Consider the following 27069-nt stretch of genomic DNA (forward strand, 5'->3'; position numbering starts at 1 on the left):
GTCTTCTTCGTCTGGCCGGCTTTTCTCCCACCGCACGACTTTCCAAGCACCATATCGTACATTCCAGCATGCAGGACGGCGTCGACGAGCTCCAAGGCTATCTCCAGCACGAGATTGAGCTGAACGCACAGCACAACGACCCGACCTCATCCTGGTTCTGAGCAGTACCGGACGGAGCCGCCGCGGCGACGCGAGTCGATGGGCCTCAGCATGTACAATAACGTGGTGCGGCCTGTGGGGTTGTTCTCGGCGAGCAACAGGAAAAGCAACGACTTTAGCTCTCTGCACTCTAGTGGTGAACACGAAGCATTTCCCGCAACCCTCCCATTTCACCTTCTCTCTTCCCCACCCCTACCAACCGCCTTGGCACACACCTCAATGGAAGAGGCAAATTTACGACGCAGCGGGGAATTCAGCGACCTCATGGCGCAGTCGCCGCCCGCACTTCTGCCAGCCAGCCCGCCAAATGACCAGGAGCTTAGCCCAAAGGCTAATTCAGTAAAGCGCACAAGAGCAGATATTGCGACGCCCAGGAGACCTGGCAGCGACGAGGCCAGACGCCAGGAGGAGATGGAGTATATTGAGACACCTGCGCGGGCACCGCCGGCAATGAAGCGGTTTCTGCGGTCAGAGTCGCCGACGCGTGTGAGTCCGCGACAGCCGCTGAGCCTGATCTTCAGCCAGGAGGACGCGTCAGATCCCGATGCCCGAGTCGCTGTGCCGAGACGATACGCCGCCGCCGCCGAAGCTGTCGTTTGGCGAAGAGGCCGAGTCTGTATTTGAGGTGACACAGCGGGTCGATTCAATGCAGGTTGCAGCACGCGAGTCTGCACATCAAAATGGCTATGAGACTGTCGATGCAAAGCTGGTTGGCATTGCTAAACCCGAGGTTGAACAGGCAGCGTTTGAGCGGTCAACAGAACCGGACGCCATGGCAGGCGAGCACCAGGACTCGCATATGGAGGAGTTTGTGCACAGCGCATCTCTGCCTGCCGGGGAGGCTGACGAGTCAACCCACCCAGCGCCCACAGGAGCTGTCAGGCTGTCAGACAGCGAAAAGGCTCAGGTTTCACACGCAGAAACAGTCACGACCAAGATACTGTCGGATGCTGAGCTCATGACTGCTGCATCGATGCCGCTCCCAGACACACCGCAAACACAGGCACTGTCACCAGGCAGAACGTCGGGCGAGTTCCAGGGACAGGCCAACGGCCATGGATACGCCCATGTCGGCCTCAAAACAGCCAGAGTCCAGTGCTGAGGACGTGCGCAGAGAGTATGAGGAGAAGATCCAGCGCCAGACGGAGCTGCGTGAGATGCTCTTGCAGGCGCTGAAAGACGACTATGCGGGTAACATGGAGAAGCAGGAGAAGAAGGCCGAGGCAGCGCTGCGGGCAGCTGAGAGCAGCTTTCCATGAGCAGATGGCAGCCAAGGAGCGCGAGTTCGAAGCACAACTGGCTGAGGAACAAGCAAGGTTTGCTGAGGAGATGCGGCAGCAGCGCGAGCAGGCATCTGCCGACGCTGGTGAGCTGATCGCAGCAGATCAACGAGCTTGTGAGTGAGAGAGACGAGCTGCAGGCGATGTTGGACGAGTACGCATCGACGTCAGCAAAGCTGCTGGAGCAAAAAGAAGCCGAGAGCAACGGACTCAGCCGCGAGCTAGGCAAGCTGACGCTCGAGCGAAACCGGCTGCAGGAGAGCCTGGACGAGGCTACAGCACGAGCCGATGCCCTAAGCGCCGAGCGAGATGAGACACAGAAGCGGGTTGACACGGTGATGGCCGAGAATCTGCGGCTCGAGGAGCTCAACACGAATCTGCGCAACGACGTGGTGGTGGCCGAGGAGCGCAGCACCAAGTTCCGCGAGTATGCCGAGGACACATTGGGCAAGGCGAACAACGAGCTTGGCCAGCATCTACGACGAGCTGGTTCTGACACAGCAGGACTTGAAGACGGCGCGCGCGCAGTTGGCCAAGTCCGACGCCAGGTCGCGATCGCAATCGATCCAGCTCGAGTCGACCAAGCGCCAGAACGCAGAGCTGCTGGAGCTGCTGGACAAGGTACAAGGCCCCTTCTGAGTACTACACTGCCTAAAAATAAACGATTATTAGCCGTTCTCTGTCGGCCTCTTCGCCAAGAGCCAGTGTGGAAAGGAGGCGGCATGGGGTGCGGTTGGGTGTCTCACTGCACATGCAGGAGCCTATTTTTGACAGTGACAATCATGTACATCAAGCAAGCAAGATGCCATCATTGAACACCCTTGCCAGCGTCCTTCAGACCGCACGCCATCGACCAAGAATAGATTTTGGAGAAAAGTTGCATTCGTTGCTGTCAACGCAAACGAGAAGAAACAGCCAAAAACGATGATTAGAATAAGAGTTTACCGAGAAGGGGGTGTGGAGAGACGGACTGAAGCCGAGAAACCTTGCGCCGGGCAAAAAGAAGCAATTTAGAACATGGCGACACCAGGCCATGGCCACAACCGCCAGCATCGAGCCAGCAATCTGCGAGGCGCCGTTCGAGCTCGAGTGACCCTTGGACGACGAGTGCCCGGACGCGCTCTCGACATCATCCTCCAGGCCACCCAGATCATCAGATGCGGTCTGGTGGTGGGCAGCTACGCTCTCGCTGTGCAGGGCGGCAGCCTGCGATGCGCGGTTCGCGTCGACGTGGGCCGCGGCCGCAGCGTTGATTTCAGCCTGGGCAGCGCTCAGCGAGGCCAGAGCAGCGGCCTGCTGTGGGTTCAGGGTCGCCGAGGGGATGGCAACAGCGCTGTCAGCGGCGACAGCAGGCAGTGGCGAGGGCAGCGATGGCGATGAGCGAGTTCATTGTTTTGGCGAGATTTGTAATGTTTCTTGAGGAAGAAGGTGTTTTGCGGTCGTATTTTATACGTGGAGGGGGTATGCGAAGAGTCGTGCTTGCTACGCTTTGGGGAATAGGGGAAGGGAGGAAAGAAGGAAAGGGGAGGTGAAAGAAGGGAAATTTTTGTGCAGGATGCCTGGCGCGCTCACTGGCAAGGCGTTCTTTAAGTAAAAAATATCTGCGTGTCCAAAAATAACAGCTCTTGAGCGCTCAAGTTCCTGTTCCATTGCGCCACTAGTGGTCTTTTTTCAGCCGCCCAAGTATTGTCCTGGAATCACCATACACGGAAACACCCATTCACGAATCTGCACAATGTGCGCTGGCTGTAAATGACACTGCGAGATGTTTGTTATTCTTTCGACCAGCTCAAAATATATGCTACTGTCCAGGGGTCCATTTGAGTGCTTAGGAAGTAGAAGACATGCGTCCCTGGTTTCCAGATTGTGCAAAATGTGCAAGAGGATGTGCTTGGCTAGAAAGGATGGCTCGGCCTGTGAGATCCCTCCGCTGCGGGCACCCATAGCATATATGGACAGGCATCATATATGCACGCTGCATCACATCTGTGCAGCACAAAATAATGCAGCTTGTTTACGGGTTGTTATATATAATTAAACGTCGGAACCCATTTAGTGGTGGAATTGTGCCGGCTGCGATTCTGTTGTTGTCGAACACCGCCGTGGAAATTCCTGAGGGAGGGAAACAAAAGAATGACAGGATGCACTTGTTCCGCATCCCTACACCGGCAGTGCCCTTGTGGCTGTGCTGCTAGCTTAATCCCCGTCCGGGATATGTCTGATTCAACACATGTGCGATTAGCTAAGGGCCGTGCTGGTGGTAGCAGCCGACCGGGGAGCCTTGGCAGCTGCACAGCAAGAGCGCGATACCCGTCCACAAATGCAGGCAGTACCGGCAACGAGGATCCATTTCTTGATTCAAAGCTCGCCTTTCTCAGATTGCGCACACTAAAAATAAGTGTGTTGAGCGAACCGCCTATTGTTAGCCCTTCGTGATTTTCTTTCTTTTCCACCAGGCACTCGGCTTTCCTGCTTTGTTTAGTATTGTACATTTTGCCAATTTACTCTTCCTTAATTCAGTACGTACCAGCCTGCGTGTTTGTATATAATCACACGCTCAACGCCACTGCCATACCACAGCGATAGCGGCGGCGATATGGCCAGCGAGTACTGGAGTGAAGGCAGCGACCGGACAGCCTGAGTCAGGCGCCGAGGCTGCGGATACTACTACGTCTGATGAGTCCAGTGATAAATCCAGCATATACAACATGGGCAGATGGTCAGCAGGCTTGCGCAATGCAAGGGGTGGAGAGACAGACTGGGACTCGGCGCAGGGGTCACAGGATTCGGCGGTGTCAGTTCCACGACGTGTGCGCCATCTACGTGGCGTATGGAACCGGCTGGACGATACTCTGGCAGAAAAGCCCGACATTTGTGCCGCCACTATGGCATGCAGAAGATTCGGAAGAGACGCAGGTCAGGTGGGAGCACGGCTCTCCGCGACGATGTGTTTGTTGGATTTGCAGGCGCAGATGACAGCAGCGCACACAATGCAGAGACATTGCATGATGTGCGTGGCGGCGACGCTGACGAGCAATATGCTCCAGCATGGGCTCCCCGTTCTCGGCAGCAGCAGCAGATGACATCCGAGAATGGAGTGGGTGCAGATAACCAGGAGGGCCTGGAATCGGGAGAGGACGGCGGGAGACCACTCGGCGGATTTGCTAGCGGATTTGCTAAATGGGCTGGCAATTGAGCCGCCCAGGACTGTCACCGACCCACCGATGCTGCGCACGTCAACGCCGCTTGGGTGGTACGACGGGGATCTGGGCATTGGGGAAGACTTGTCGGTAGTGGACGCTGATGCTGTGCCAGGCATTGATACACCACATAGTGAGATAGCAGCCATGCCGCTGCCTCGGGAAATCTCTGACTGCCACTCAAACAAGACACATTATCAGCCCTGCAAGAACAGCTTTACCAGCCAGCCAGCAGCAGCAGCAGCAGCAGCGACCCTGTGTGCAATACGCCTGCTGTAACGCGCACCACGAGCACAAGCGACGCCACGGTTGCAGCATTGAAAGAGCGTGTCAATGCTCTGGAGGCCGAGGTGCTGGTGCGCGACAGCGAGATTGTGGAGACCAACGAGAGACTGAAGCACCTCGAAACGTTTCTCCAGTGTGCCATATGCATGGAGACCTTCACACGACCCCACACGCTTGCATGTGGCCACGTGTTTTGCCAGACGTGCCTGGCTCCGTGGCTTGAGCACCACAAGAACTGCCCGACATGCCGAGCACCAGTCGGGGACCGCCCTGCTGTTGCATTCGCTGTGCAGGATATCGTTGATGCTCTCAATATTGGCAGCAAGTCCAAAGCGCCTGGAGATGCCTGTGTGGATGGTGGCTTGTCGGCTGATCCCTGGTCGGAAATGTTCCCGCGAGACTTCCCCAGCTTCCTGGGCAAATTTGTCCGATGCAGTGGGTGCTCGTCATGGGTTCTCGAAACCAGCGAGTGCCGATTTTGCTCGCTTAGAGAGCCGGTAATGGTATCGTTCTATGACCGGTTTATGCGGCCCAGTGGAGTAAGTCCCCGCCGCTTTAGTGACCGAGCGCAGGCTAGAGGACGGAAGTCGCTTAAGCAGAAACGATGCCACTGACATGCCACAAGCGCAAGATTACACCGAGCGCACTCATCGGTTGCGGGACATGGTTGATCGGCTGCGCACCGCGCATACAGGCCGTTCGGATGACCATGGCTTCTGCAAACGGAGCTGAGCAAGGGATGCCGCTGGCACAGACAACACGGCCTGGAGCACGGACATTGAGAAGACGCCGGATGTCGCTGTCGGCATCTCCACCCGAGTCACTGTTTGGTTCACCTGGATTCCCCTAGCGCGGCTCGGACCCGCAGTTCCGCCTGTCCGCTGGATTGACCCTAACGAGACCAGTCAGTCCAGCACTGGCTGGCAACGCCGTGGGGCTGACCAAGCGACTGTGCGTAGCCCTACCAGCTACCAGTGGCACAACCCATTTGGGAACCCGGACCACGAACCGAAACTGGGGCAACAGAACGCGAGAACCCAGTAGACTGCTGACTAGTCCCATTGTTACTAACAGCTCGAGTAGTGCAAACATCGATCATCCCCATGGGGACAGTATTGTGGCAGAGCTGCGTCGGATGCGCCAGCTACGCTTCGATCATAGGCAGCGCTTGGCTAGATCGGCCAATGCGACTGCTTCGGCACCCGGCTCAGCAGCGCGGAATCCGATTCGCATCAGCCATATATTCGGCCATGGCCGGGATGCCGTTGGGCTTCGGAATATCAACACCGAGCGGCGAGCAGAGATACAGCCAACAGTAAGCAGCCCGTCGCTCCAGGTAGCCAGTAGCAATCGCCCACGGGCCATCCAGTCGCCGGCCAGGCCATTGCTCCGCTGACGCCAGCTGGCGACACCTTCGCACAGTGCGCTCGAGCAAGTAGATAGCGCGGACAGTCTTCTTGCTGCCTCTATCCCAGATGCCTGACGATGCTTACGGACACCAGACGCAGCCAGCATATTCCATCCATACCGAGCAGCCTGCTGATAATTCACCCAGCGACTCTGAGCCGAATGAGCGTGTGTCAAGTATTCTTGATGACATCATGACAGCACACAGGCCGCCCGAGTCCATGGATAGCATAGATTACAGCTACATCTACATGCGGCTGCGGTCGATCCGAGATCTGACGGAGAGGGCACGGCTTGAGGCTGAACAGCGGCGACAGCAGGAGCAAGATCAGCAGGCGGCAGTGACTGATCAGCCGCCTACGGCCCGGCGGTCGCGAGCTGAGCATGCCAATATTGCGGGAGGTCAGGCTGCAGGCGAGCTGCCCAGACACCTGCGCCGGCGGGCGACGCTGGAACGCGAATCGGCACAGTCACCAACGCAGCAGCTGTCATTTTCCACCTTTTCGGCATGACGCGCTCACCCAACAGCGAGCATCCCGCCTTCCTAGTTGCCCATAACACCACAGTCAAATAAATGCGCTGGACCTGTGTATCATGGCGCCACGTGATTTGTTTTGTTTTCTCCGTGACGCCAACTAGCACTGAGGCCAGTTTTTTTTTTCTCACCAAATTTCTCTTCCCTTCACACTTCAATTTCCTGCTTTTCAATTTTTGTATTTCAATTCTGAACGCACCTCTTTGCATTTCCCCCTTATTTCGTGGTCGTTCTAGGTACGGACAGTCTTTTTATTTGCTCAATTCTGTGTGTCCACCAGCTACATAGTTTATACACTCCCCGCCTCGCAGTCGGTGGTAAGCTCATTCCTGCTCCTTACTCCGACTACTCTTCTACCCCCCCCGACACTCTGGTTTCGTATTTTCATTGCCTCTGCAGGCTCCGCTCAACTACTCTGCGCGCCAACGCATTCATTTCACTGGTCATTGTAGCCCAGTATAATTTGTCTCACAGAACATACGCACGACTATAACGGTCTTAAGTTCGTGTACAGAGAACAGCAGGCCCAGACAGTGCCTATCACTCGCATAATGTAAGCCCTGTCCTTTAAGCTGATGTCTCTTTCACACTTGGCATATGCGTGAGCTAAAAGATGTATATGCCCACACTGGTTTTATAGAGCAGCGCGTACACTGTTCCACTAGTTTGTAAAGTGTGAAAAAAAAACCGGCTCTTCGTGGTAAGTCCCGCCTTCACTTTCATTCCTTTTTGGCTGAACCGAGGCAGGAAGACTGGCCGTGAACTGTGCTCAATATTTTTCAGTGGCCCCACATTTGTTTGTTTACTAATATCTTCGCTCGTAATAACGCAGTAGAGCAAATGGACAGAGACTCAGAAGTAGAGACCGTATTAGCTGACGACGACTGGCTTGATACATCTCGGCGCACGCCTGAGCGTAGTAACCAGAACCGCGGCCGCATTGCCGCAGCATCCACAACACGGCGCGACTGGCAGTGGAGCCAACAGACTATGACTCGTTCGACGAAGAAGAGTTGTTCTCGTCGAGCGGTTCGCTGAGCAGTCTGGACGAGTTTAGCGACAGCGACACAGGCGGGCTCAATTCCGACAGCACAAACCAGAGCGGCGACGGGCCAATTATCCGAAACGGGTCAACGACCAGCTTGTACGAAGCAGTGATGCTGGCCAGGGACGTCCGACACACAGTCAGCAGCTAATTCTGAAAGCGAGGTCGACGTGGATGTCGACAATGACTCAGAAGTATGTAAGAGTGGTGGCACAAGGCGGGGTGGTGTGCACAGGACCCCGAGCGGAACACGAGACGAAAGCCCATCCGCATGGCTTGTACATCGTGGGCGCAAGGTGATTGCAGATGATGACGACGATGATGGCGGTATGGATGATGCCGATACGGGCGGCAGCATGACACGTGCCAATGAGCCCAGCAGCAAGCTGAAGAAGCGGCGAAAGGAGCAAGCACAAATCGCATGAAGAGCCCTTTTCTCGGATGTCACCTGACGACGTGGTTGTCAAGCGCGAGTCTGATGCCGGGGGCAGTAATGGCAAGCACACCGCAGTACCGGAATCAACACCAGCTACTGTGCGTACAGACGACCAAACAGAAGACACCCAGCGGAGGAAGCACAAGGCAAGGGAAGCGGCGGAAGATCCGGTATGACTTTCCTGACACAGCGGATGGCCGTGGTGTGCCGCAGCTAGTGTACTTTGCCTCGAGGGGTGACACGCTGACCTGCCGCAAGCTGCTGACTCGTGGCGCTTCGATAAACATTTCAGATCCTCAGGGCTGGACCGCACTACATGTTGTGGCAAAGCTCTGCGACTCTGAGACTCTGGAGATGCTGCTCAACCCCCCGATTCGTATCACATTGCCGCCATCAGACTCGGAGCCCAATAGTGACGTCGGCCAAGATGGCGCGGCCAGGGCTGTGGGAGGACCTGTCAGCGAGGCGGATAGGGCGCCGACACGGCTGAGACGGCAACTGCACTCGCCATATCCGAATGTCAACGCAACTACCATGCGGTCATGCACAACACCCTTGCACCAGGCAGTTGCCGGAGACGATATTCGTGCTGTTCGTCTGCTTCTTGAGCACGGAGCGCGCACAGATATAGCTAACTCGCGACAGCTGACACCCCTGGACACATGCACAAACGAAAAGATCGCGCGGCTACTCACCGACACAGCCAAGACGCAGCGAGGCATCTCGATCCGTGACAAGGCGGGGCAAGCCAAGTTGCACCGAGCCTGCAATGCGGGCGATCTGGAGCAGGTCATTTCGCTGTTGAATCAGGGATCAGACATCAACATGAAAGACAATGCTGGCTGGACACCGCTGCATGAGGCGGCACTTGAAGGCCACGGACCTGTTGTTGTTGCTCTGCTACGCCGAGGAGCAGACTATGCGGTGCAAGGGTTCGGCGGGGACACGCCATTACATGACGCCTGTGCGAACGGCCATGTTGATGTGGTGCGCAGTCTGTTAACAATCGGCGCGGACCCGATGCTCAAAAACTCGAAGGGAGTCACACCTATAGACATGGCTGAGGACGAGGATGAGGTCCTGGAACTCATCGACGAGTTCTTGCGCAAGCATTCTCGCAAACGGCAGACCAGACGACTGGTGAAATCTGGTAAACCTGACAAGGGCAAGCGCATCTCGCGGTTGTCTAGACAGCGCGCCAGTGGTATCGACAGCGTCAGAGGTAGAAGCGTGAGTGCCGAAGTGGACGTGGAGGTCGACATTGATGGACGAGATAGCCCTATTAGCGCTGAGGTATCGAGGATCGATGGCAAACTGTTAGGGAAGAAGCGCTCCAGGACATCATCGCCCCGCCCTACTAAGCAGCGCGAAGGACCAAACGTCGTCATCTCGCGCCAATGGTTCCAGTGAGGTAGGCAAAGGTGGATCAGCAGGTGCTCACAAACGCGAGATTCATGCTCTGCAGCGGTTACGCGAGGAGGCCGAGAAGCCACAAGTCAACTATTACTTTTCGTCAGCCAATTCCACAAAGATGTCGCGCGACGAGCGCAAGCTGCAGGCACTGATGGGTGCATTCGAGAAGCTCGAGAAGAAGAATCAGCCCAGGCAAAAGCGCCGGTTGTCAGGCGAGCTTCCCAATACCAGGCAGCCGCGGATTCGCAAAGATGGAGGTGGCTCTTCGATGTCACCAACCAAGGCCGATGCACGCCAGAGCAAGATGTCAAATGCAGCCACTGGCGGAGATTACGAGGTCGATGGAGTGCTTGTCCGCAACGGTGCGACAACCAGCTCAAAGACATCCCCCAAGCAACGAGGCACCCGGCCGCAGAAGAAGCGTATTATTGACGACGATGACGAGGAGGAGTGGCCTGTCAGCGATGGCACTGATGATGTCACTGGCTCACGAATGCAGAAACGCCAGAACCGACATACAGAACGTAACCTACCGCCTGTTGCCAAGCGTCCTAGGCACACTGCTGAGCATACCAGTGGTAGCACCAGCGTAGTGAGCACTGTCGAGGCCACAAGTGGCAGCGTGATTGTTACAACGGTCGATGGTACTGTCCAGGAGCGGAGATCCATCACCCCAAGCAACTTGTTTGAGCCCACACATTCGACAACCAGCTCGCCCACGGTGGAGATCAAGCGTGAGCCGCTTTCTGCATCATCGACCCACCAGCAACCGCTGTCTGCTGGAAACAGGGAGTCAGCAATTAGAAGCCCGTCCCGTGGTAACAGCAATGTGCGCAAGGAGCATCGCTCAAAGCACGGCCACACCGAGGGCGGACGGACTATTGTCGAAGATGCAGACCCGCAGAGCTCTTCTCCGATGACACCGTCGAAAATCGCAGCTCAGGCCATCAGGTACCTTCCGTTGTACACGATTCAGCTGCCATCAGAAAAGTCGGTGCCCATGCTTGATTACTATGTCGTCGATCTGCAGATTCGCCTACTGCTTGGAATGCCCATCTACACACCATCCTCTACCAAGGCCAAGACCAAGGTTGGGGCAGACGGTAAGCGACCCTCCGAGTGCAATCCGCTGTTTGTCGCATACCCACACCTGCACCGGCAACAGATCAACGGGGCGCAGAAGGAACGGTTGTGGCGGCCACTGGCTGACATGTTTGTGTCGAATATGCGCTATCTCCACAACACATCGGACAGGCAGCCGCTGTCGGGGAAGCCCACCACTGATGGCTCTTCGAAGGACCCTGCTGATAGCGAGATCGTCAGCCAGTTCACGTTGCACGAGAAGAAGCGCTTTATTGCCTTGAGCCTGTCCTTTGTCAGACTGGACGAGGTCGTCGAAATCATCAAGCGTGACTATCCGCAAGTGAGCAAGCATCTTATCACCCTCACCCTCGACATTGACAGCCTGGCGTCCGGTACCGACAGCTCTGTCGACACTCCTGCAACTGGTGACGATTTGGCAAGCGCGCCGCCTGCAGGAGTAAAGCTGAGGCGCATGGCCAGCCTGGCTCAGGAATCAAAACCCAAAGAGTCTTGCCCAGTGTGGAATGGCCCACAGAAGATGCTGCCGCTCAAGTACGCGATGAAGCTGCACTATCGAAACTACACCGCGTTTGTAGATGGCAAGAGGGCTTGAAGTGTGATAGTGGCCATTTGCCATTCCCCAACTCGACTCTTGTTTATTGTAAATGTTACTAGAATTTCTCTGCTCGTGATGCGAGCTCGGCTGCTAGTCAGTATGGGTTGACATGTCGATAAGAGCATCATGGCGAACCAGTCATTTGAACGTGCCGGATGGTTGTTGGTGCAATGGCGATGATGGGCATCTCCTGTCTTGATGGCTTGCTCACTGCGGGTGTTTCCGTGCTGGTTCGCCACTGCTGGCCAGCAGAATCGCGTGAAGCTGCAGCAGCTCTCTTGAGCGGCTTCTTCGTTGCCATAGTGGTGCCAGAACCTATCAGAAAATTATATTACTTCTCCTCGCCCTTTTCCTATCCTTCCCTTTATTCTCGAATCGGTCCAGTCATCCGGTCTGTTCTCTCTGCTTCCTTTTTTTTTTCGCCAACTCCCTATTAATCTCTTCAAGACTGCCTTGGTCTGTCTCCTTTTCCAATATATTCTCTTTTACTTGGGTGCTACAGCCCGAACCAAACTTAATAGCTCGTAACCTCAAAACATGCGGTGCGGCGTCGGGATATGGTGCCCTTTGCATAATTTTTTATTTTTACAAGCGCTAAATTGATTATTAATACACTTCCAATATCAAAGCCCACGCATGTATTCATAACCACACCGACAAGGAAATTACTCACATAAAGCAATTAACTACTTTATAACTTGACAAGATGGAGAATTAATGGAAAGACCCATGTCAGCTGTGAATTCCCAAGGTGCGAAGTTTATGTATCCCATGCGATCATCAATCCAATCCTCAAAGCCATATCCAGACCTATCCCAGTAGGCCAGGATCAGTGCGCTGCCGTCGTGCTGAAAATGCAGCCGCGCTTTCTTCCTTGGGAGCTCTGGTGTAAGTCCTATATCAAAATCACCACTTTGCTTGTAGTGGAGATACTGGTTATCGAACTTGATATAGACAATGTCGTCGATTGTCTCGCTGGTAAAGATCGAGTCATCACCTGGGTACATCATCAAATAGGCATCTGTCATGTCTATTCCTGCATAGCTGGGTTCGTCATCATGTCGATTTTCGTCCGCGTAGTACGAATGGTAGCTATTGATATCTCTGGTCAGCCGAAACTGTTCGCCATCAACAACTTCGTTACCGAGATAGTCTTTGAGTCTAAACTGTCCGTCAGGTAGGCGCTTGAAACCATGCTCTTTCATAGAACGCGCTTGCTTAGCGCACTTTCTAATATACTCTGGCTTATTCCAAGCTTTTAAGAGGAAAGCACCAATACCACACGCATAGACATCCATGCTGTTGTCGGTATCCTCCGCCTCAACACACTTGAACTTGTTGTCATATGCCACGACAAACAATCCTTGGAAACAGCTGACCATCCTTTTAACGGTCTGCACGAAATCCCCGAGATCGATATTGTCGTAGTAAACCAGAACGCTGCTGAATTCAGGTACCTCCACTAGGGGGATCAATGGAAGAGCCAGTCGGGACGAAATAGACAACTGCCGGGGTTGTAGCTGTCTTCAATCCATCCTGTTCGCGAGTGTATCTATTCCAGAGACCCGTCATAGTTTGGGTGGACCAGCTGAGTAATACAGTTCCTGGACCAGTAGCTGCACTTGACCTGTTCCTTCGGGTGAGTTGTGGAAGATAAAGTGGTCCTCTTCAAAGACGAAGAACGGGTCCTTGTTAGCCGCCTCGAGGTCAACAGCCTCCTGCTCGGTCGCCACATCGATGAACTCGGTGTTCTTGTCGACGAAGCACCTGACAATGCTGTCCCGGTTGACATGCTTCGGGACGTAGGCGCGGATACTCCAGTGAGGTAGCATGTTTCTAAAACAGAGAAAGGAGATGGGGGTGAAGGAAAGTGAGAGAGACTCCAGATGCTGCGGACCTTTATAGCCAAAATCCAGGCCAGTGGCTGCGCAAAAACAGGAGGATCAGTGTGAGGCATTTCAGGTGAATAGTTGGGGATGCAAATCCTATCTCCTAAAGCAATCGGATTTTCTCCGCTCCAAACGCTGCCAAAAGCCGTGAATATCGATTTGCCTGGCGTGTGCTGGGCGCGGCGGTCAGGTCGTGAAGAGAGCCGGTGGCGGCAATGCCTTCTGGCAGGACGACACGGGTGTGGACAAGAAGCGCATGGGGTGCAGGGGCAACAAGAAGTCCCAGGGCACTGGAAAGGCCATTTCTAACCACAGGCCAGCCCAAAGCAAAAAGCAAAAAGCAATGGAATACATTAACTAGCATGGATAAATAATAAAGATATTTTCAGTTGTATTTTGGTTCGCGGAAGAGCTTCAGCGACAGGCTGCTCATCATGACCGTCAGGCTGCTGGCAATCATCAGGAGTCCAGCGATAACTGGTGGCAGTCCGCGGTTGATGGCTGGGTACAGGATGCCTGCTGCGATCGGAATGCACACGACATTGTACATGGACGCCCACACAAAGTTGAGCTTGACGCGGCGGAACACAATGCGGGACAGGTCGAGCAGTGTCAGCAGCGAGAGCAGCGTCGGCCGCATCAGCAGCGCCGGCGCCGTCTCCATAGCAGCAGCCGTGCCTGACCCCACAGCAATTCCGAACATCAGCCTGCGCCAGCGCCGGCGCGTCGTTGATTCCATCGCCAGACCATGGCGACCTTGGCAAACGGGCGCTTCTGTGGTCCCCTCAGGCGACCAAACAGGCGAGCAGCAACTGACGACGTAGGCTTTCACAGACTGCCCCTCCTTGAAGTCGCTCTCGCTCGCATCATCGGCCGACTTGCCACGGCGCTGCAGCGTGCGGATGGTCTCGGACTTCTGATCGGGCAGAACGCCGGCCATGACATGGTCGATACCGAGCTGTGCTGCAATGGCATTGGCCGCCGCCTGCTGGTCGCCGGAGATCATCCAGACCTCGATTCCGCGACGCTTCAGCTGGCGCACAACCTCGCGCGACTCCGGACGCACCTGGTCGGACAGCGCAAAGGCTGCGACGACCTTGCCGCGCATGCTGCGGCCAACTTGGCACCAATGCAACAGCAACCGATGTGTAGCCACTGGAGGCCCACTGCGCGCGTGTGCCCATGGGGACGTCCATCAGGCAGCCCTCCTCCTTGGCCCACGCCTCCTTGCCAACAAGCAGATGGGCAGTGGTAACTCCAGTCCAGCCAAGCGCGTGGGCAATCTCTGCTGGGAGCTCGACAGTCGCCTGCATGCCGCGGCCAGGCAGCTCCTGGTGCTCAAGCAGCTGCGCACGCACCGAGTCCGACTGCGTGTGCTCGCGGATATACGCACAAATGGCGGCGGCCAGCGGATGGCTGCTCAGCGACTCGATCTCGACAATGTGTGCATAGAGCCAGCCCGAAATGGCCTCAGCGCGCGACTGCTCGATAAAGTGGTCCGAGACTGCGGGCTTGCCAATGGTCAGGGTGCCGGTCTTGTCGAATGCGACGATGTCGATCTTGCTCGCAGCCTCCATCGTAGCGCCGCCGCCCTTGACCAGAATGCCCATGCGAGCGGCCAGCCCTGTGCCGACCATGATCGCTGTCGGCGCCTGCCAGTCCCAGCGCGCACGGACACGCAATGACCAGCACGCTGATGGCATTGAGGAGCGCAAAGATCGGGTACTTCATCGGCGGTGCATCGTCCATATGTCCCATGCTGTCGGTGTGCGAGAGCTTGCCGCCCAGTCCGCCCATAAGCTTCGACGCCAGCCAGTCGGCCTTGATATTCCCCGTGGCACCGATGATGAGCCAGACAAAGAACACCAGCACCGACGCCAGGACGACCAGCGGCACAAACCGGTTGGCCACCCGGTCGGCAACCTCCTGGATCTGCGGCTTGCTCGACTGCGCGTCCCGCACCAGCTTGACGATCCGCGCCAGCGTCGACGACTCGTTGATGGCTGTTGCAGCGCATCCGCACCGACTGCGACAGGTTCAGCGTGCCGCCGGTCACTGCCGACCCCTCGCCCTTGGCCACCGGCAGCGACTCGCCAGTCAGCAGCGACTCGTCGATCTCGGTGTTGCCGCGGACGATCACACCATCGCACGGCACGCGCATGCCGTTGTTGACTTGCAGCAGGTCGCCGAGCTGGATCTTGGCGCGAGCTGATCGTGGCAAAGTCGTCGGCACCGTCCTTGGACTCCGGGCTTGACCAACAGGGCGTCGTCGGGCTGCATCTTCACCAGGGCCTCGACAGCGCCGACAGTGCGGCCCTTGGCGATTGCCTCGAGCCAGCGGCCGAGGAACACAAACGTCATCAGGAACACAGCGGTTTCAAAGAACTGCTCGCCAGCACCCTGCTGCAAGACCACGCTGATGATCGAGCCAGCGTAGGCGGCGGTGGTGCCCAGCGCAATCAGCACATCCATGTTGGCAGTCTTGGCACGCACCAGCGACTTGTATGCGTGCTTGTAGAAGAACAGGCCGAGCGTGAACTGCGTGGCTGTGGCGATGAAGAAGGTGCAGATGACCGAGACCGAGTACTTCTGGAACACCTTGCGGTGGAATGCCTTTGCCACAGGGTTTCGACGACGGCAGCGCCATGTCAATGATCATGGAGATGATGAGCATGGGGATGGCAAACACCAGCGACCACAGGAAGCGCAGCATGGCCTGCCTCCGGTGCTTCTCGAGGATTCCGCAGGGCCATTGTCGACGGATCAGCTGCGCTGCTCGAGTCTGCCCCGTCCAGCGGCGTCGCTGGATACCCGGCATCCGTCAGGGCATCGGCAATCTCGCGCACGCCAATCTCGCGCGGAATGTGCTTGACCATCGCCTGTGCTGTGAGAAGCTGCACATCGGCAGCCTCCACGCCCGGCAGGTCATTGAGCAGAGATGTGATGGTCGCCACGCATGACCCGCACGTCATGCCCTCGACATTGAACCACGACTCGACTGCGCTCTCGCCGAGGATCGCCTTGGCGTCAGCCTTCGTGGCATCGCTGACAGGAGCCAGTGTCTTGGTGCTCAGCACGGCTGCATCATAACCCATGTCCTCGATGGCTGTGCAGAGGTCGGCGACGGGCAAGGCGTGTGTGTAGTGCCGCACTGTCGCCTGTGCTGTCATCAGATCGACGCTGATGCTGACGGCGCCGTCAAAGCTGCCAATGTGTCCTTCAATGCTGTTGACGCACGACGCGCATGTCATGCCAGTGACACTCAGCACTGTTTCGGTCTCGGGCTGTGTCTCGGTATGATGGTCCACCGAACCTGGAGCCCCAGTGCAGCTGCTGCTGCTGCTGTAGCGGAAGTCGATAGTTTGCTTGTCTGAATTGAGTGACATGGTGGAGTGGGTTGTAGCGGGGGTGTATGTAAGGTACAATAGTCGGTGTAGTTGCTGTTGAAAGCAGTAGATCTGCAGAAATAGGCAAAGCCCTTGCACCTCGGCTAGTCTGGATGGAAGGAAGCCTTGGGTGATTTATAGACAGCTGCGTCGAATACTCTCGTCGAGGAGCGCAGTCTGGGGTACAGAGTTTTTAGAGATAAGCACAGAAGAGTGGCGTGCGTACAATTGCTGCGCCGTTTCGATTAGACAGGAAGCAAGGCGGACGAATAGTGGGTGTTGCCGAATGGTCAATAGGGCAGGTGCGTAGGGAATATACGGCGACCGCGATGATTTTTTGGGTAGTGCTGCTGTGAATATACAAGTAAAAGCCACCGTGTAAGGAAGGGCTGGTGAATGAGGAAATACAAAGCGTGTGTAGCGGGAGATGATGTTGGATGCTGGGACTACCCGTCCGTATATATAGCGGGTTTGCAAGTACGCTGTGTGAATGGCTTGCTAAATGGCACCATTGTGATGTTGCAAAGCCAGGCATGCACAGGTCCCTGGTTTCTGGAGTCTGTGCTGCCAGAAGGAATTGAGCCATTATTGCCCACCAACAGAAAGCATGGAATCCGCACCGAGCGCCTGCAGATCCTGAAGTTGAGCGGTTTTCGCCACCGGTTTGCTCAGCGCAGAATGCGTGTGCCTCTTGCCAAACGATCCACATGATGCAGGTGAGCGATTTTTCCCTGCTCAGTCCGCTGGGACACAGGGAAGTGGCACCTCCCTTGAATGTGCGTCTCCCTGTGACCAGCTCCGCCCCCTCATATACTGCAAATTCCATTGTCTCCACCCTGGGCAATATTGCCTCAGTGCTTGTTCTGGGCAACAGCAATGTAGCGGAAACTGACGCAACTGGACAAATGCAGAACACTATATTGTGGCCTAAAACGAAGGCCAGCTCTCCTAGCACCTGGAATACACAGCCAGCAGCGCATGCACCCTGGCATAAAGAAGTACCGCAAACAGAAAGCGACACAAAGATGGATATGTCAGACAAGGTAGGCACAACACCAGTGGTCTGGTAGACCAGCTCCTGCTCCTCTGCAGTTTCTGATGTTCTTGTTCACCTTTATTTTGTCCTCAGAGCCACGACAAACCAGCAAGACCAAGTCATCCACAGCTATTGATCCTGTGAACCAGACTCAGTCTTGTGCCTTGATACATGACTTCTCCAGAACAGTGCACATTTTGTAAGCCTTTCCTCCAACTATGCAACGGCTCTTCCTATATCTGGCAGCAATCTAACAGACCTGGAAGGCCATTAAACTAGGTTTATCTCTATCTCCCTGCCCACGGTCTCATATATGAAGCTTTTCGCAGTTCAGCATCCCTAGAATATCAGATGAATCTGGCAAGTGCGCCACTGTAATTTTAATACTAGAAATACTCTGCTCGCGATGCGAGCTCGGCTGCTAGTCAGCATGGGTTGACACGTCGATAAAAGCATCATGGCGAACCGGTCATTTGAATGTGTCGGATGGTTGCTGGTGCAATGGCGATCATGGACATCTCCTATCTTGATGGTCTGCTCAGAGCAGGCGCTTCAGCGCTGGTTTGCTGCTGCTGGCAACAGAATCGCCTGCTGCTGCACGCCTCTTGCGCGGCCTCTTTGTTGCCGGAGTGGTGCCAGAAGCATCGGCAGCAATGGCCGTAGAACGACGGAACCGTTCAGGAATACCGCCTGAATCACAGAGTGACTGGAAAATGAGCCTGAAGTTAGAACTGCTGCGATATCGCAGTTCAAGAACCGAGATGAATAGGCTCGCCTGTATTGTGCCATGGCCCGCTTACATGACTTGCTTGTACAGCGGAGAAGGTCATGGCACTTTACAGTTGGGTTCTTCGATCTCTGGTAGGGTCCCGGGTTGGGAACATGCCGGAATGTCTGCAGCGACTTTTCGCAGCAGAACGGGCACATCGACGATGTCCGGAATTTATCGATCAGATAGAATTCAAAGCCATGGCGTTTGAACTTGTCACGTCATCCCTTGCCACGAATCGGCGCATGGTGCCGGGCCATCGGCAAACTCCAATTGCCCATGATCAGCACTGGATCTGGACCGAACTTGCTCCGGAGTTTCACGACAAGCCTGTGGTCTGCACAGGCCTGGTTCATGAATGAATCAAGGCGCAGCTTGCAGTGAAGCGGGTACACCTTGGGACTGGTACTGACACCTGGATGGACCTTCCAGCGCCTCTGGTACTGCTTGTTTGACTTAGTGAGCTGCTGCTCTGGTAACCTTCGCGCTGTCATCGTGTTGGCATAAAACGGTGCTAGGATACACCGCACAGATGCACGGGCAGCAACGTAGGCACGGAATTTTGCTGGGCTAAGGGTCTGGCAGCAGTGCTTGGAAAGCTCTGCCTCTGCTCTGCGGACAGCATCTTCTGGGACTTGATCCTTTGTAGCCCGACGAATCCTGTCATAGTGGCGCAGCTTGAGCTCCTTATTGCGCTGCTACCGTGTGTAGCGGTAGAGCATTTTTTCACCCTCTTTCCCATTGCTGCTATTTTCGTGCATCATGTATAGCAAATCGCCCCGACCTGGATCGATGAATACACAGCGGCCTTTCAGATTCTGCAGCTCTGGTTGTGGGATTTTGTGGATATAGCAACAGTCAGTTGTAGCATTGCCTCCCACAGCATTGCCTCCCGCAGCATCGCCTCCTGCAGCATCGCCTCCTGCACCATCAGCATCTACTGCACCATCAGCCTTGGATATCTTGTCTTGCAACAAAATGCATATCGTTATACCGTCTGTTGTTGCCATTCCGTGGAATTTTCTATCACCATGCGCCTTAAATGGCTTTGATGTTAGATCTGCAACCCGGCCCCACACATCTCACACAGGTTGTGTGATCCCTTGGACCGGGTCGTGTGCACAGACTGGGGGTGCTGGTGCATATGCATTGTTAAGTGCTGCAACAGTGTCTGCTGCTGCTGCCGCCGATGCAGCAGCAAGCGAATCAGCCGCTACTGCTGCAGTTGCTGCAGTGGCCTCTGTTTCATCTGATGGCATCTTCGCTGCTTCGCGTGCAGCCTTCTTGGCCAATTTTTCGCCCTTTTCTGCTACTTTCCTTGCCTCTGTTGCTGCCCTCTTTGCTGCGTTGATCTTGGTAACCTCCTCACGTGTTTTCGAAACAAACACCTGCTTGATTATTTGCTTGTCTAAGCGCACATGGCCTGGGGTCCATGATGTCCGCAGAGGCAAGCATTGGGGAGAGACTTGCCAAGCTGCTCATTCTCAGTAATCTGGCATAGGCGAATGTATGCATGCAGATGCTTAAGTAGATTTACCTTGGCATCATAGTATCGGCTGTCTTTGGCGAATCTGTACTTGGCATCATAGGCACTAAGGACTGGTGCCAGCTTGTTGTAGATTGCAAGCATCGGTGGGGTGAGCACACTGAGATCAGGGTGCCTAGAGCCAACTGCCTGGCGGAGCTTCTGTGCAGGTGTATAAATATACACTTGGCATGCATTATTGAACTCAGCCTTGAACACATTGCCCATTGTACTGTGCAGTGTGTTTTTGCGGCTGCGAATATCAATCAATTTGGCCAGAATCCGCTGTAGGCAAGTGCCATAGTGCAACACAATGTTGTTCTTGTATGCTGTCATCAGCTCAGTATCCATGTATGTCGCCACCTGATTCATTTCACGTACGCCATGTAGCTTGATATCGCCAGTATGTAATAGATAATCATATTTATGATATCTAACTACATCACCGAAATCTGCGCTCGACAGTTCTGACCTGTCCTTCCGGTTAACGAAATCCTCGGCAGATATGACAGTCTTCGCCTTCAGGTTGCGATAAATGAATAAATAAATGGAACGAAAAAACCCCTTTTTTACAAATGTTGCAGGGTCAAAGGCATAATCGTCAGCTAGTTGATGGAGTAATATCCATCGTGCAAGCAAGTATGTATGCTTTTTGATGATAATGGCACTGTGCACAAATTGCTCTAGGCGGGGCAACATAGAATCACGGAAGCCAATACCACCAAGTGATGTCTTTATGACAGTAGTGCTGCGGGTAATATTCATTTGAGAAATTCAATAGGCAAGTAAGAAGAGAAACGATGCTGTTCAGTTTTGCTGTACTGCAGATGCATAGCAATAAGAACTTTTTATTAAAAATGATCTGGCTTGCATGGTTCTTGGGGCCCTTAGCACTGATACAGTCTCTTGAATCAGTCTATACAGACTGGGTCCATTGTGGCCCAAATACTACTGCTTACGCATGTTCATAAGACAAATTAATTTGTAAAATAAACCCACAAATATTGCAAGACCGCTAGAAGATCTATATGGCCTTAATCAATAGGTGCTCATAAATAAACATCCCAAGTGTTGCGCAGCCGATGATGACCACCATGATGACGCCATGGAGGTTATCAGGCCGGCCGACAATGAGAGCAGCTCTTGCGCTGAGCCAATGGAGATATCCAGTGGAGACCTGTGACCATTACAATAACAACTTGTCACCCTGGTTTCACCGATGAGGTCGGATGCCGCACAGGATCAAAAGGAGTTTACAGAGCAAGTCACCCAAATTCGTGTTGAAGCTTAAAAGAGCTTTATTTTTAACCAATTCAAAAGGTTCTAGCGGACGGTCGAACACTTTTTGGACTATAAAATCTTATTTATAAGCAAATATTTTTTTTGGACAACCCCCACGAACCCGGAGTGATCAGGACCGTCGGTCTACAGTGCGACCCAACCAGTGACTATTTTCTTTGTCAACCTGCGGAACTCCACCAGGCCGTGCTGTTTCGGTTCCCAGTGACACCCTTGCTGAGTAAGAAGGTATGGTCCAAATAACCAAAATCCAAGGGCTATCACGGCTATGTTGGACACACAGAAACTCCGCGCAGTCCATTATTAATACCCTTCATAAAATACTGAAGTTGCTTGCGCGGCTATAAAATGAGCGCAGCTGGCGCGCGTCAAGTCTCTATCCAAGAAATCCATAGCCTATACTTTCACCAGAATTCTAGCAGGCCCTTGAAATCAGTCTAAAATCATGTCGTCTTCTGACCTCATCACTCGCGTCCTGGCCAACAAGTACTCACCTAACGGCGCCCCGAGCCTCGACAACTTCAAGGTCGTGTCCGCCCCGGCCCCCACTAAGGACTCACTTAAGGAGAACCAGGTTTTGGTCCGCAACCTCTATCTTTCTGTTGATCCGTACCAGCGTGGCCGTTTGAGCGGCGCTACAAACAGCTTCGTCCCCCGCTATGAGCTTAATGAGCCGATTTACAACTTTGGTGTTGCTGTTGTGGAGGCAGCAACCAGCACTGGCATTGCTGAAGGCGACATTGTTGCTGTCCCGAACGCGAGCTGGGAGACTAAGTCGGTTGTGAATGCAGGTACTTTGCGCAAACTTCCCACCGGCACTATGGATAACGCCCGTGACTTCGTTACAGTCTTTGGTATGCCGTCGTTCACTGCCTTTGTCGGTCTGACCACGATTGGTAAGCCAAAGGCTGGTGAGACCATCCTCGTTTCTTCGGCGTCGGGTGCTGTTGGCCAGATTGTCGTTCAGCTTGCCAAAGCTCGTGGTCTGCGGGTTGTTGGTGTTGCTGGCTCAGACGACAAGGTTGAACTTGTCAAGAGCATTGGTGCCGACGCTGCCTTCAACTACAAGACATGCGGAACCTTCACCGAGGCAATCAAGCAGGCTGCTCCTGAGGGCATTGATATCTACTTTGACAACGTCGGTGGCGAGTTCCTCGATGCTACTCTGGCTAACATCAATACTGGTGCTCGCATTGTTTCCTGTGGTATGATTTCCCAGTACAACGTCAAGTCGGCTGATGAGGCATATGGTCTCAAGAACACTTTCAACATCGTGACCAAAACTGCTACTTTCCAGGGTATACTTGTTGGCAAGTACTATGGATCGCCAACTGAGGACGAGTTTATGGCTGAAGTTGGCAAACTGTACAAGGAAGGCAAGCTTCGGTACCGCATCGATGAGACCACTGGTCTGGAGAACGCTCCTCAGGCAGTTCTGAACCTGTTTGACGGCAAGAGCTTTGGCAAGAGCGTTGTCAAGGTGTAGAACAGTGTTTCGTGATTCCTGAATAAGAAACACTAATATTAACATACCACTTCAGCGATGGCACAAAAGTGCGACATTGATATTGAGGCATTCGCATTCCAGGCATTGGATATGTAAGCTGTGTTATTATCCTCCAGGCTTTAATGGCATTGCTACTGTATCCGGATTGCCACACCAATTTCTGCTGTTTTGACTCATCGTTATACGGAACACCTTGAATGTGTTGGTTTGTTGGTGTGCGTAGAGATTTTGTCAGGGGGCTTACGCTGTAAATGACGTCTATCATGTAATCTTCCTCACTTTCTTAGAGTTCAGCTGAGTAGAAGATACGTTTTATTTATACCTTGATGAGCTGAAGTCGCACTGCACCATAAAGGCGCTGTTCATACCAATTACCATGGAGTGCAATGCATCCTACCGATGCCTTAACCCATTCATAGATAGCAAAATCTGATGTGTCCCACCTGGTCAGGAGGATGTCCGCGCCATCATAATTAATTTGAAGACGGTCGGACCGTTCGGGCAGCTCTGGGGAGACAACTATGCTACCATCTTTATCATCAGGGCAGTGTAGATACTGCCCATTGTAATTCAGGTACATAATGCCTTCGATTGTCTCGCAGGTGAATAGAGTGTCAAGGATTGGCCTAGCCATGAGTTCACCTTCGTATATCTCGAGAGCATATGTATCAAACTCGCGTTCGTCATCGTCATCGAATTTGACAACCAATGAAAACCCCTCGCCATCATGAACATCGGTGCCATTAATGTCCCTTAGCTTGAATCCTCCGTCTGGCAGGCGCTTGAATATCTGGCGTTCCTCAAACAGTCTGTCCTCATCCTTGAACCTTTCAATCGCGTCAACACCCTTCCTCACTACCGGTAAGAACGCGGATTTGAGGGTGCGTGGGAAAGTGTAGCTGCTCTGTGGATTATTGGCATCGAAACACTGCTCGACTCCATCCTCATACACAACAAAGAAATGGTTGCAGCAGCCATCTGCAGCCCTTGTTGTCGCTGCAAACCTCGCAATGTCCTTCTCGTTGTAATATATCAAGACCGTGTTGCATTCTGATGGGTCCTCGATCAGAATATCGCTGGACTTTTCGTGAATAAAGTAGATAGCTGGTGGCTCGGGATTGAAAGTCAGACCATTACGCACCTGAAAACAACACCACATACCAGGGCGCTTAGGGTAGTACCGCATCATCATTGTGATATAGTTCCGGGAGATATAGTCACACTTTAATGGGCCACCATTGGCATTGTAGACTGTGAAGTAGTCTTTCTCTAGCACGATGAACGGTGATTTGTGCGCTCGCTGCTGTTGGACGGCCTGTTTCTCGCTGTTAATATCGATGAATGGCACCCTCATGTCAACAATGCAAGGGCGGATGGCACTGCGATCAACGTGGGCCGGGAGGTAAGTTGAAACCATGGCAAGGCTATAGGAAAATGAAGTTGCAACAAAAATAATGAACAAATCTGTGAGAGTAAGCGGCAGCCCCCGGTCTTTTATAATCGACGCGAGCGGTGGAATGGCTGCGGAGGATGTCCCTGCCGAGTGGTGTTTCACTTTGGGATTTACAGATTATTTTGGTTCCAAGAAGATTTCCAGACCCGGTTGCTGTGTTGAGCGCAGATTTTCTAGGTGTCGCAGTACAGAGACGGGCCATTTTGACATTGACTCCATTTGTAGTAGTTCTATACTCTGCAATACCACACACAGGTGGTGCCGTGGTGGTATGTGTCTATAGACAGAGTACAGTCGGTACCTGAAAGCCGATGGCCACATAGCTCAGACATGAATTTTGGAGTGACGTACGATCGTTACAAGTAGATGTAGCCAGCAGAGCCCGTGTTGACTGCAAGAGCACCAGTGCACTACTTAACTCTGCCGATTTTCACATAAAAATGGCACGCATCTATGGCTGTCCAGGTGGTAGAGACAGGATACCTTAAGCCTTTCCTTCACCAAAAAGCCAAATAGGGATAATTGGATCAAATCTGATTCCCATTCTATCGCCCAGCCATGAACACAGCAGGTACTGCAGCATGTTCACAATCCTTTCTAGCCTACAAAGACCCACATGGCTCGACTCCGTGCTGCACACGTGCATGACGGGATAAAAGCTGGCTCCCACGGCACTGCTTCCTCGATGGCCATAGGGTTAGACGTTACGTCTCCAGGACCTTCTGTGCATTTTTGTTTTATCCAGATACGTGTCTCAGTAAGGAAGACGTGTGTCGCTGCAATACCCAGGGGACAGCACAGCCCTCATCCAGCGCTACAGAACAAGTATAAAAACCCAAGTGGTCGCCATGGCGTACACTGGAATCATCCAATCCTCCTCCGCTCCAATCCCTCCCAAAGATGCCTACTCACACCCTTAACGAGCTGCCTGCCAACATTCTTACCAGAATAATAGCTTTCTTGTGCCACGACATAACCCACGAGCATGCTGTCCTCGCTGATTACTGGGAGGCAATGCGCATCGCCACCGTCTGCCGCCACTGGAAGTCTTGTATGCCACCACATGCCTATCGGTTTGTTTTTGTCCAGCGAACGATTATACGCACCCATCCTGAGCAGCGCAGCAAGGATGTCAGGCAGGTAGTGTGGGTTTCCAACATCACATCGCTCCTCTGTCAGCAAAACCCACACTTGCCAACCATTCTGCGTGTCATCATGAGCGACGACTACACTGGACCCCTCCGACTCACAACCGCACTTGGTGCCCTTGGTCTCACATCACCACCCTGGGATAGGCTGAGCACGATCCAATTTTATGGCAAAGGCATTTTAAGGTCGGGAACAGACAGCCGCACTTTGGACATGCAGAAAGATGCCAATGCCTTTTTCGATTTCATTCGGCACAGCTACCAAACCCTGAAAGCAATTGGGCTACATGCAGCTATTCCCCCGCACACCGATGATACTCTGGAAACTCCTCCCTCTCCTACTACACCCGAACCATTCAACTATACCATATCACCACACTACCAGACGCTACTCTCGAGATTTGCTCGCCGGCTTTCCTCTCTCCAGTGCTTCCAGCCAATGACTTTGACATTCCACGCGCCAGCAACTCTTATGCTGGCTTCACTTGAGCTTGACGAGAGCTGCTTCCGGGTTCTTGCACCTGAGGTATACTTTGAGTGTTTGAATCTTCGGAAGCTGAGACTGCTTAATATAGAGAACGAGGTGCCGGTGGGAATCTTTAAACATGGCTTCACTTGGACGGGTCCTCTCAGCCGACTCACTGAACTCCAGCTCCACTTTAAGAGCGGGTCTGATTCTCAGCAGCAAACCCTGGCCCTTCCTGCCCATCTCTTGCGCACATTTCCAAAACTCTCAAAGCTGCTGGTTAGCCAATCCACCGGTGTGTATCGGGATGCATACTCCTCATTCCAAAACGCGCCGCTGAGGCTGCTGCAGATCAACGAGAACTACCGTAAACTCGCCCAAATCGACACTGTCATTATTCGCAACATTAGCTGCCTTCACCTAAAGACTATTTTACCTGGTGGAGATAGCAAGGTGAATGATCCTGCACATTTTGTCACCCGGTTCTATCTAGCTGACTCCTCGGTTCGGAGAGCTCTACTTCAGACCATGGTGCCCTTTCCAACACGCCTTTTCTGGCAGAGCCTCGTATGTCTTTCGTTGGACACAGACATCGCGCCAATGACACTCATCAAACAGCTGCTGGGACAGTTGGTCCTACTGAAATACCTCCGAATTTCATGCACGACAATGGACCCAGGTGATAGGGATTCCTACTACTGGAGAGAGAGCTACATGTCGGAGGATACTTGCGACGCTATTCCACCAACTGGTCATGACGCTATCCGGCTGGACGATCTACAGACTTCGAGCGACATCCGGACAACGAGCAAGAGCTTGCAGGTTTTCGGCATGCGTGCCACAGGCTATTTCGATGAAGCAGCCATATCTAGATTGCTTCTCTCTCTTCCGGCACTCCAGCAACTTGCCGTGGATACTGAGCATGCCGATGAAATCCGAAGCAATATAGAACGGATACAGTCGGATGTTGTTGTATGCGAGTACTCAGAGATCAGCCGCTACTTTAGACTCTACTAGTGGCCTTAAACATGTGTGCTGTGCTCTCTTGCCCATTTCTGAGGGGGAGCACTACGAACAAAGGTTGAGCAAAGAGCTGCCAGTGCGTAGAGGACGCAATTAATTCTGTGAAGGG

The 27069-nt window shown here is 53.6% G+C and overlaps 11 protein-coding genes across 11 annotated transcripts; 7 read left to right on the forward strand and 4 right to left on the reverse strand.

The window, feature by feature from the left end:
* Positions 1-210: 210 nt before the first annotated feature.
* DL89DRAFT_256279 (uncharacterized protein) lies at positions 211-2078 on the forward strand (the record flags this gene model as incomplete). The annotated part of the gene is given in 6 exon segments (XM_040885432.1): positions 211-643; positions 681-1254; positions 1274-1350; positions 1430-1555; positions 1611-1866; positions 1913-2078. The coding sequence occupies 6 exon segments, from the start codon at positions 211-213 to the stop codon at positions 2076-2078; spliced, it is 1632 nt and encodes a 543-aa protein (XP_040744752.1).
* Positions 2079-2273: 195 nt separating this feature from the next.
* On the reverse strand, positions 2274-2771 carry DL89DRAFT_266248 (uncharacterized protein; the record flags this gene model as incomplete). The annotated part of the gene is made up of 2 exons (XM_040887018.1): positions 2274-2424; positions 2467-2771. Coding segments are annotated over 2 exons (456 nt in total), but the record flags the coding sequence as incomplete, so codon positions are not given.
* Positions 2772-4155: 1384 nt separating this feature from the next.
* On the forward strand, positions 4156-4635 carry DL89DRAFT_256280 (uncharacterized protein; the record flags this gene model as incomplete). The annotated part of the gene is made up of 1 exon (XM_040885433.1): positions 4156-4635. One exon carries the CDS (start codon positions 4156-4158, stop codon positions 4633-4635), a length of 480 nt encoding a protein of 159 aa, XP_040744754.1.
* Positions 4636-6399: 1764 nt separating this feature from the next.
* Positions 6400-6843, forward strand: DL89DRAFT_256281 (uncharacterized protein; the record flags this gene model as incomplete). Its single annotated transcript, XM_040885434.1, has 1 exon — positions 6400-6843. One exon carries the CDS (start codon positions 6400-6402, stop codon positions 6841-6843), a length of 444 nt encoding a protein of 147 aa, XP_040744755.1.
* Positions 6844-9088: 2245 nt separating this feature from the next.
* Positions 9089-9406, forward strand: DL89DRAFT_206247 (ankyrin; the record flags this gene model as incomplete). Its single annotated transcript, XM_040884088.1, has 1 exon — positions 9089-9406. A coding segment is annotated over one exon (318 nt), but the record flags the coding sequence as incomplete, so codon positions are not given.
* A 104-nt stretch (positions 9407-9510) lies between these two features.
* Positions 9511-11520, forward strand: DL89DRAFT_122255 (uncharacterized protein). Its single transcript, XM_040883221.1, has 2 exons — positions 9511-10934; positions 11019-11520. Exons 1-2 carry the CDS (start codon positions 9879-9881, stop codon positions 11454-11456), a joined length of 1494 nt encoding a protein of 497 aa, XP_040744757.1. The 5' UTR covers positions 9511-9878; the 3' UTR covers positions 11457-11520.
* A 394-nt stretch (positions 11521-11914) lies between these two features.
* Positions 11915-13314, reverse strand: DL89DRAFT_266251 (uncharacterized protein). The gene is given in 5 exon segments (XM_040887019.1): positions 11915-11964; positions 11974-12053; positions 12187-12916; positions 12954-13063; positions 13087-13314. The coding sequence occupies 4 exon segments, from the start codon at positions 13289-13291 to the stop codon at positions 11974-11976; spliced, it is 1125 nt and encodes a 374-aa protein (XP_040744758.1). The 5' UTR covers positions 13292-13314; the 3' UTR covers positions 11915-11964.
* Positions 13315-13733: 419 nt separating this feature from the next.
* Positions 13734-17148, reverse strand: DL89DRAFT_313338 (heavy metal translocatin; the record flags this gene model as incomplete). The annotated part of the gene is made up of 9 exons (XM_040891004.1): positions 16109-17148; positions 16038-16068; positions 15605-15961; positions 15372-15539; positions 15025-15340; positions 14516-14990; positions 14227-14457; positions 14050-14122; positions 13734-14006 (listed from the first exon to the last, which is right to left on the reverse strand). The coding sequence occupies exons 1-9, from the start codon at positions 16732-16734 to the stop codon at positions 13734-13736; spliced, it is 2550 nt and encodes an 849-aa protein (XP_040744759.1). The 5' UTR covers positions 16735-17148.
* A 4660-nt stretch (positions 17149-21808) lies between these two features.
* DL89DRAFT_313367 (NADP-dependent alkenal double bond reductase P2-like protein) lies at positions 21809-22951 on the forward strand (the record flags this gene model as incomplete). Its single annotated transcript, XM_040891005.1, has 1 exon — positions 21809-22951. One exon carries the CDS (start codon positions 21809-21811, stop codon positions 22847-22849), a length of 1041 nt encoding a protein of 346 aa, XP_040744760.1. The 3' UTR covers positions 22850-22951.
* Positions 22952-23170: 219 nt separating this feature from the next.
* On the reverse strand, positions 23171-24564 carry DL89DRAFT_266267 (uncharacterized protein). Its single transcript, XM_040887020.1, has one exon. The coding sequence runs from the start codon at positions 24285-24287 to the stop codon at positions 23187-23189; it is 1101 nt and encodes a 366-aa protein (XP_040744761.1). The 5' UTR covers positions 24288-24564; the 3' UTR covers positions 23171-23186.
* Positions 24565-25218: 654 nt separating this feature from the next.
* Positions 25219-26978, forward strand: DL89DRAFT_266268 (uncharacterized protein). The gene has a single exon (XM_040887021.1). The coding sequence runs from the start codon at positions 25224-25226 to the stop codon at positions 26952-26954; it is 1731 nt and encodes a 576-aa protein (XP_040744762.1). The 5' UTR covers positions 25219-25223; the 3' UTR covers positions 26955-26978.
* The last annotated feature ends 91 nt before the right edge of the window (positions 26979-27069 follow it).

Source organism: Linderina pennispora (genome assembly GCF_002104995.1).
Source record: "Linderina pennispora strain ATCC 12442 chromosome Unknown DL89scaffold_4, whole genome shotgun sequence".
Lineage (NCBI taxonomy): Eukaryota > Fungi > Kickxellomycota > Kickxellomycetes > Kickxellales > Kickxellaceae > Linderina > Linderina pennispora.

Coding starts and splice junctions, on each gene's coding strand:
- DL89DRAFT_266268 (XM_040887021.1), top strand. CDS start 25,224: ATGCCTACTCACACCCTTAACGAGCTGCCTGCCAACATTCTTACCAGA.
- DL89DRAFT_122255 (XM_040883221.1), top strand. CDS start 9,879: ATGTCGCGCGACGAGCGCAAGCTGCAGGCACTGATGGGTGCATTCGAG. Junction 10,935..11,018: donor ACCGGCAACAGATCAACGGG/GCGCAGAAGGAA, acceptor TCGGACAGGCAG/CCGCTGTCGGGGAAGCCCAC.
- DL89DRAFT_266267 (XM_040887020.1), bottom strand. CDS start 24,287: ATGGTTTCAACTTACCTCCCGGCCCACGTTGATCGCAGTGCCATCCGC.
- DL89DRAFT_266251 (XM_040887019.1), bottom strand. CDS start 13,291: ATGCTACCTCACTGGAGTATCCGCGCCTACGTCCCGAAGCATGTCAAC. Junction 12,917..12,953: donor CCCCGGCAGTTGTCTATTTC/GTCCCGACTGGC, acceptor CCCCTAGTGGAG/GTACCTGAATTCAGCAGCGT. Junction 12,054..12,186: donor GGAATTCACAGCTGACATGG/GTCTTTCCATTA, acceptor TAATCAATTTAG/CGCTTGTAAAAATAAAAAAT.